The sequence below is a fragment of the Mytilus edulis genome, chromosome 8 (genome assembly GCF_963676685.1).
Source record: "Mytilus edulis chromosome 8, xbMytEdul2.2, whole genome shotgun sequence".
Classification (NCBI taxonomy): Eukaryota; Metazoa; Mollusca; class Bivalvia; order Mytilida; family Mytilidae; genus Mytilus; species Mytilus edulis.
In genome coordinates this window covers 25,324,846-25,334,200 of record NC_092351.1, presented here as the reverse complement: position 1 = coordinate 25,334,200, position 9,355 = coordinate 25,324,846, and the positions used below count along the sequence as shown (strand labels likewise).

General features: G+C 31.7%; 1 protein-coding gene and 1 long non-coding RNA gene across 3 annotated transcripts in view; both read left to right on the top strand.

The window, feature by feature from the left end:
• The window catches only part of LOC139485170 (serine/threonine-protein kinase MRCK beta-like), a 30,540-nt gene that overhangs the window by 12,993 nt on the left and 8,192 nt on the right, over positions 1–9,355 (top strand). The window contains exons 1-2 of one of the 2 annotated variants that reach the window (XM_071269404.1): positions 5,913–5,939; positions 8,305–8,736. In XM_071269404.1, coding sequence (XP_071125505.1) covers positions 8,308–8,736 — 429 coding nt within the window. In that variant the 5' untranslated portion in view covers positions 5,913–5,939; positions 8,305–8,307. Of the gene's footprint in view, positions 1–5,912; positions 5,940–8,304; positions 8,737–9,355 lie in introns of those variants that run through there. The other variant, XM_071269402.1, reaches the window with a different exon arrangement.
• Positions 743–2,438, top strand: LOC139486946 (uncharacterized). The gene is made up of 3 exons (XR_011655693.1): positions 743–813; positions 1,310–1,428; positions 1,988–2,438. It is a non-coding gene; the product is annotated as an uncharacterized lncRNA (long non-coding RNA).

The following is a 9,355-nucleotide window of genomic DNA, read 5'->3' as shown; positions in this document are numbered from 1 at the left end:
GAAGATTTGTTAATCCTCTTTTGTGTTTTGAGTAGAAACTAAAGTAGTACAAGATCAACAAAACAGAGATTTTTGTCATTCAATTTTATTCTCATCTACAATGTTGGAGAATGGCATTTGTTAAGTAAACGCATAGACCAAGGTTGGCGACAGGCTTTTAAGAGTCTCTACACTGCAAATATTGCGGACGCCTGACGCGTCTGGACGCGTTCCAATTTTAAACACAATATGTTCAGTTATTAACATTCGTGTTCCACATTGAACGCCAGCGTTAAAAAATATAACACATTGTGTTCAGTCTTTGAACGCACATGTTCAAGACAAGTGTTCTAAATTGAACACTAGAAATGTTCTAATATTGTAATGGGGAGTGAAACAATATTTCATCACTTCAGAGTCAAACAGACGATGAATAAGGGTGATTCGCACTATAATTTGACGATGAATGTAGTTTAGCTGTATCAACATAAGCAAATTATAGTTTGGTAAAAAAAAAATGAAAGAGCGTATTTATATAAGCGTGCAAATGATTGATTTTTAATATAAATCTTCTTTCTAAAGGACTTAAGTTCTTTGGGTATATTTTTTTACAATGTAAATGTGTAAATGCTAATGAAAACGTTGCTATTGTAAAAGTGTTCTGGCGCCGAACATGATGCGTTCAAATTTACCATTTCCCCCCGAACGCCATGTGTTCCAAACATGCCCGCGTACATAACAGCGCGTGACGTATTAATGTACCGGAAGTTTGGTTTTTGATCGTGATTGAAGAAGCTTCACTGAAGAAAATTACAGCAAAACTTGATTTAATAGGTATGTTTAATTTATATCTATATTTATCACACATTTTTTTTAGTATTAAATCAACAAATTTCTACTTTGACAGGACACACTGAAGTATAAATGGAAGTAGAACATTTTGTGTCAACACATAACGGTGCTGTTATGCCATAATTCGATTTAAAAAGTAGGAGGTTTGTTGAGAGAATATATTTAGATGATCATGTTATAAAAAAAAATAACCAATGTAAATTTATACGTAAATGTTTAATGATATCGTTGCTATTGTAAATGTGTTCTAGTCTCGAACATGAAACGTTCCAGCTAATCGGTTTTTCTGAACGCCATGTGTTCCAATGTCAAGACAGAAGTTTGTAAAAAGGCATACTGCAACACTAATTTTAAATTTCTTATGTATATGTTATATTAATAGCTTTCTCATTCTTAAATACTTAAATCTTAGTAATTTTAGCAAATGTCCACCGTTCATACATGTATTGTTATGTATTCTTATATGTTACTTTTATAGGGTACAAACACAACTACAGTACTGAGGGGTAATTGTTCGTGCATACCTCGCCGAGAATGAAGAGAAAATTTCGCAGTTCAAGAGATGACTACTTATCCTGCACCATAAAAGTACTTTATGTAAGTTTAAGAATTTTAGGAGTGCCCATTGACTTCTTACAAGTTTTGTTATTGCAGATTTATCAATAAAATGTGCACCATTCACTGGTGTACATTAATCAGAAAACTATTTGAGCTAAATTCGATATAATAACATCAATTTAAATTGGAATTACCGTATACAGATCATAAGTGAAATTACTACATATCTTAAAAAAAAAAGAGTCAAAAGGTAGTTAGTTTCTAGAAATGTGAGCAGTTAGTTTAGTGACAAGTCTAACGACAAAGTTTTGCCTAAAACACCTATGAGCATTTGCTGGACACTTCCTACCATCTTTTTTTAAAAGCTATAGAACACGAGAGCCCATATACTTGAAAATGCATGTATACTACTCTTTAAAAAATGTATCTTATCTAATAATGCTGACAAGTATAATGAAATTACAAAAACGAAATAAGAGTTTAATTCGAATTCTTAAGGAATATTGACATGATTCATAATTTGTTTACTCATACCAGAGACATATAATACAATTGTATTATATGTCTCTGCTCATACACTTTATATTTTATATTTTAGAACTCACAGTTGATGGATAACAAGGTTAAAGAGTAGTTATAACCCAAGGAGACGAATGTTCTAAAAAATGGAAGCTCAAAAGACGAATGTTCTAAAAAATGGAAGCTCAAAATCAGTAGTAGACGACTCAAATCATGTTAAAAAGTACCTAAGGTAGCAGTGTTACATGAACACCGACTCGACTAGTAGCAGCATATACACAGGGTATTTTATGTTTGATATTGACTATCTGAGTGCTATGAAAGCTGTGGATCATCGAAAATATTTGTGATAAACGAGTCATTGACATAAGTATTTTGTAATTCAGGACAATGCTTGACTTGAGAAGTTGCAAACGATGAGTTAAACTGTGTTCATAAGTCACTAGACTTTGTTGTTACATAACAATTTTAAATATGACGAACATTTTGTTTGTGGTTAAATATTTGGACACATTAATTTTTGCAAATTACAAATGTTATATTTTTAACTTGTCTAAATTGTCATTTTAAAGTTGCTTCAATATTTCACATTGTATTGTACTTTTTTTTAAATTTTGCCTCTTTTAATCAATTAAAGATGTTTTTAATCAATTAAATTATTTGTTTTACAAGACCACAATAATGTTTCAAAGAATAGAACACTTTTTTCTGGAACATGTAAAATTGTGTTCCACTAATATACACTATGTGTTCTGGATATTAACACATACTTCTAAAACACAGTCCGAGCGTTCCAGAAGTGTTACAAGGCTTGGAACGCGTAACGGCATACAATTTTGCTCACAAGTTCATGTTCCAGATTCAAACACTAGGCGTTCAAGGAGTACACACTATCCGATCAAGAATAACACACATAGCGTTCGAAGGATGCACACATGATGTTAAAAACTGGAACACCAAAGTTAATATTTAGAACACTGTTACGCGTTCCAGATCCAAACACTCGGCGTTCAAGGAGTACACACTATCCGTTCAAGAATAACACACATAGCTTTCGAAAGATGCACACATACTGTTAAAAACTGGAACACTAATGTTAATATTTAGAACACTGTTACGCGTTCCAGAAGTGTTACAAAAGGGTGTTCAAAAAGTGTTCAGATTCTTAACACTTTTATTTACAGTGTAGTTTTGAATGAAATTGATAAAAGAAACAAAGGCTGATTCGATGATGCAATGTTTGTACCTGTCCTAAGTCAGGAATCTGATTACAGTAGTTGTCGTTTGTTTATGTAATTTATACGTGATTCTCGTTTGTCGTTTGTAAAGATTAGACCGTTGGTTCTCCCGTTTGAATGGTTTTACACTAGTAAATTTGGGGCACTTTATAGTTTTTGTTCGGTGTGAGCATAGGTGCCGTGTTTAAGGACGTATATTGACCTATAATGGTTTACTTCTATAAATTGTTGTTTAGATGGAGAGTTGTCTCATTGGCACTCACATCACATCTTCTTATATCCACTTCATAAAAGAACAAAACCGATAGTCTGTTATAAGGTTGTGTTGTCATGTCAATGCACACTGATTGTACAAAAGGGTCAAATCCAGAGCAATGAACGTAGGCAATAACATGTTTTAACATGAATATTACTCAGAAAATATATTTGATAAAATCTTAAGTTATGGCTTTATCCACTGGCATCTTTCTTTGTCTCACTTCTCGTCTAAAAATATACATACGATCTAAACTTGTCGATCTTAAATCTCAAAATATGATTATTTCCTATCGTTTTGGGGAAGTAAATTACGATAACAATGAAATTTTGTTAAATATTATTAAAGATCTTTCCAAAATAGTTAACCTTTAATGCAAGCAAAAAATTTATCTGTGACCACTGAATTGGCTCCAGTCTAAAAACAAATACATAAATAACATTATTTTTTAGAGGTCATAAGAAACCTTAAATTTAAAAAAATAATGCATATGTTTTTGTATAACTCAATGGATAGTTTTCATTATAAAACTTATGTACATATAATTTTTCTGAATAAAAGTTCTTTAATTTATTCATATTTAGAAGAAGTTTACTTTATTTTAATTGCTTCCTTCCAGGAAGCAATTCCCCCGACATATTTTTCGTATGCAAAGTGACCTCAGTGTGACCCATCTTGTAAAAATCCGGTGATCACAATACGCATGGATGTCCTTAAAAAAAACTATTATCTGAATTTACATGTTAAACACGTGCTCAATGTCCATGCTTTTTGTTGATTTTTTGTTGATTGTTGACAAACAGGTGACAATCGTGAAACTTCGGCTTCAAAGCATGAACTTTAATTACCTGCCATATTTTCACAACAACCTGACCGATTGAGAAAAAAAATGACGATTTTTACGAAAGAAGTAGGTCCGGTAAGGCCCCTTTTTGGCCCAAGAATATAACAGTTTTACAAAATTGTTAAAATGTAAACTTTTAGATATTTATTGGACAGTTGAATGCTTCTGCTACATAAATAGGGGCTGTTTTTGACAATACAATGCACATATATCAGGTTGTAGCACCATTAAGTCATGCAAAATTACTGAAATCTTCAAAATTCGATCATTTTAGTTAAATTTTAGACGGTTTCCGTGTAAAACGAAAGTGGCCGCATTCGTGTTCATCCTTAATATTGCAATGAAAGTTGTATTTTATGATAATACATAACATATATAAAGGTTGTGGATGAACACGGATGCGGCCACATTAATTTATGACAAAAACCATCTAAAAAGTGACTTTTTTTGGCATATTTGAGAGATTTTTCATGTTTGAGCTTCAATCGCATCGTTTTTAGTGACTTAATCAGTTAAAATATTTTTCAGAAAGTAACTGAATCAAGTGAAACAGACACTTTTAAAAGTGTTTAAAAAGTGGTCAAAATCTTTCGTCAGATGAAATTGAAATTTGAGGCCAAAATGAGTCCTTACCGGACCTATTCCTTTACACGAAAAAAAAATGATAAGTTCGTGCACAGAAGACTACGTTTATGATGTTTGTATGCATTTGTTCAAGAATTGGAAGAACATTATTTTTCACCGGTCACTCGAGTCGTTTCTTATGACTTTAATGACATAAATTACTTGCAGTGAGAGTCCTTATTTCAAATAATAAAATAGTTCCATCGTTTTATTGAAACAAATATTGTACTATGAAGCAACTCTTTAAAAATTCTTTCCCTAGAATGTAAGAAACATTCTTATAAAGACTAGAGAGACAGATAAATGAATAAATCAAGTAATAAATAAATAAAAATTAAAATAATTAGTCATAAACAAATCACTAAAATTGGAAAAAATAACACACATGTATTCGATATACATAGATAAGTCCAGTGAAGATATATTAAATATCGAGAAACTACTTAAGGTGGCTCGTGGGTATTTTTTTTTTAAATGTAGGATTTCGCTATTTTTTTCTATAAATAAACTTAATTCTATACTCAATAGAAAAATGAAATAAAAATATGGTTTCACCGTTCATTTAAGCTCGCAATCTGCCTTCTCAAAGTACATACATAATCTTCATATTTATTTTGATACAAAGTCTTGCACGCTTGCACTTTCCCATATCTGTATTTGTATTTCCAATCTAAATAAATCTTTCTTGATTTAAAAACACTCTTACAAGAAAAATAATTATTGACATTCTTCAAAGGTTTATCATTGTTTATACTGTTTGAATGTTTTGGAATGGACGTTATTTTGATATGAATATTTGATTGATAATGAGTGGCTTCAGGTATTTGGACCTTTGACAGATAGAAAACACGAATACATTAATTACTCTTGAGACATAAGAAATTTTAAACTTATTCAAATAAAATATAAATATCCACAAAACAATCTTTCAATCGCACTAAATATGGATCTATTTTATTTCTATTGTCTTCTGAAATATGTACTATAAAACAATTGCATCGCGTGATTTTAGAAAATATAATATTAAAGAATAACTTCCTCTTGGGATTATTAATTTCCAAACTGTACGGTATGTTTTTGTTTATGTGTATTGTTATCTTATTTGATCTACATAATTATCTTGTGGAACATGTTTACACATACGTTTGAAAATAAGAACATATAGGCTCGTTCGTTTCGATTTAAAAAAAAACTCTCGAAGGATTATTTTGGAACTATAACTACTGTTTCCTGTGGTAGATGACATTTACCACCCTTCATGCCGTAAGACCAACATTGCAGAATCCACCAATCGAATTGATTCTGAACATTTGCCGCTGTACGTCAACAAACTTCCACCAGTCAATAAATGTATCCAATTCCTCTTTCTCCACATTTTAAAACATAAGAAAATGCATGCACCAAGTAAGGAATATGACAGTTGTTATCCTTTCGTTTCAGGTGTTTGAGTTTTTGATTTTGCCATTTGACTAGCGACTTTCCGTTTTGAATTTCCCACGGAGTTCAATATTCTTGGAATTTTACTTTTTTTGTTGTTGTTGAAAACTGTATTCTCTTAATTATTTATTAAAACCGTTCGGCGTTAATGGAGTGACATTGTCCATGTATAAAGTTTTAAACGTCAACGTCTGTCGACTAATCAAAGTAGTTTGTCTTCGGTTCTATCAAGTCGGTGGGTGTAAGTTTGAATTACCTCGTTCGTCGCGAGTTGTGCTCATCTTGAAGTTCTTCGATGACAAGAATTTCTGTTGATGGTCAATGGCTCCTTCTGGATACTCCGGCTTCATCCACCAAAAACAACCGACCGACATGATATACTAGTAAACAAGGTAGCTGAAACAAATTCAGTCGTCACATATCCATCAACCCTGATGCAGTTACCATAACTGATGTGCACATTTAAAATTATTATTTTCTAACCGAAAATCGACCAATGAATAAAGTATTGCATCGAGTTATATATAATCAATTTATGTTTTTAAAAAACGATTTGATCAACTATTTTTGTTTGTTGACATTACAAATTGAAGGCATCTTTCTTCACTAGACTTAATATCAGGCAGGAACTACCTGTGAATGGGGACGAAGTCTATGATTTTTTATTTTAAATCAACAATGTTAAAAAGAGAAACAGAAATACCGTAACGTTTCCAATTTTGGTTCTGTTGTTAGGAATTTTAGTTGTGACGTTATTTAAGTTATGACGTCATATTCAATGTTAACAAAGAAACGCTGTCATCAGGTAACGTTTTTTTAATAACAAACATTTTTTTAAATGAATTAGTATTAGTTCCTTTCTTAGTAAAATGAAAAATTCGGGAAATTTTCCCGATTTTTTTTATTTTTTTTATTGAATTTTCTACTGTAATAGGGGACTTCGTCCCCATATAAACGTATTTACACTTTTGGTATTTAGCTGTATCTTGCCTCCAAATGACCTTACATCACCTCCAAATAACCTTTTGACGTCAAGCAACAATCACTTTTTAGTTGTGACGTCATATGTTTTGAATTATGAAGTCAAAGTTTACGGGAACCTGTGTGATGTTATGTAATGGTGGACAAATTTGCATACGTCTATTATCTGTCTATGTTAATTTTGGCATCAAATAAGTTTAGGAAACTGACGAAGAACCTGATTTTGGATTTTTTTTTTAAAACATGGTGTTTGTGTAATATTCAAGTTTTGTCTTTTAAAAATTGGATATGTGGTATGATTGTCAATGAGACAACTAGTCGCTTAAATTGAGTCTGAATGACGTTGATGTACGCAATCAAAGGTCACCGTACGGTCTTCAACATAAAAAAAAAACACATGCCGTATAGTCAGTTATAAAAAACACATTATTCGACACAATGTAAAAATGTTTTGTCTCTATTTTTTTCTCTCATTGTGACAAATTACCATACTAGTTCAGGGATTACTTATTAATTCCATCTTTATATCTAAAATACAGAAATAACTAAGTTTAGTTTAAAACATTACCACTATTCATCGAAAAGTATTCATGTTATCTTAAGGCAATGTGTCGATGTTGCTAAATTAAAATGCGTGAAACATTGAAAAGAGGATCATACCAGAGTGCATGGTACATTACATAACTTTTCGACAACTGATCATTAATCATCACTCTGACTCCTTGTCCGGTTTTGGGTTTACTTTTTATTTCCTTTTGGAATCTTTGTATTTCATTATTGAAGAAACTTTAACTGTCGAAGCGTGCATTTGGTTCATGGTTAAAATTAGTTCAGCTAAGGTTATTTTAACAGTTAAATGATGACCAGCTAGACATACAAACGTATTACTATTCGTGGTTGCCAATGAAATACTAAAAACACAAAACGGGACAGTCATGATATACTAGAATGATATTTTAATTACTTACGTATATTATTCATCCCTTCAATGAACACATTTTGTCTTTTTGCAATAGAAAATGTCTTACAAGAGGAACGATTCACACAGCAGAACCGTGGGTGCAGGAAGAGCTCCAAATTTATACGATTTCCTCAGCCCTAGCTCTGAATCTTCATACAACCGGGCAACTTCGCCACATGATGAAAGAAGTCGTTTTGATACGCACAGTAAATCTATTACAAGAAGAGAAGTTCTTTCCAGAGACCACCAAACATCACCAACAATTTCTAGTGAAGGTGAAACCAACGAACATGATAGACACGACCGAATAACATCGACGAGAAAGGTTTATCTTTCCTCTGACAAGAAGTCATCACCAAATGTCACAATCGAGAATGACAGAACGAAACGTAGATCATCAAGAGAATCCTCGAACGTGGACCAACTTATTTCGTTGGTTAAGGATTTACAGAAAGTTGATATTGATACAATAGAATCATCTCTGAAGGTAATTTTACTTAAGGTTTATGACCCCTTCTGAAGCCTTTGAATTACGAAATTTTCAAACTGCAATAGTATAAAAACAGCAAAGATAATAAATAAAAGAGATGGGTCATTTTGTACATATTCAAATTTATTATTTATAGTTTCATTGCATTTGATAGTTAAACAGGATTGTGTGGCAAATAAACCAAGCTTTTTGTAGAAAATCCACAGACTTTAATGCAGAGATTTTTGTTATAAAATTTTAAGTAGTGTGTGTACTTGAATTTGTCCATATTTTTATGGTACCTAACCCTACAGGGAGATAACTCTGTAAAATCAGCTAAGCGTTGTAATTACGTTGAAGCTTCTAAATGATCAACAGTAGTGTTTGTCAAACTGCTATATAACCAGTGTAATTTTTCTGATAAAATGGTTGGTTCAAATTTTTAGAATTTTTTATATTTTTGTCCAAAATTTTAGGAAAATTAAACGAGCCAAATTATATATTGTTACACCTGCATGAGATTTTACTGATTTTTTATAATATATCAAATAATACAGAAAACGAGATATTTTAATGTATCAACTCTTGTTTGTAATCATGATTAGATTGTCCTATCATTGACGTATAGTAAACCTCC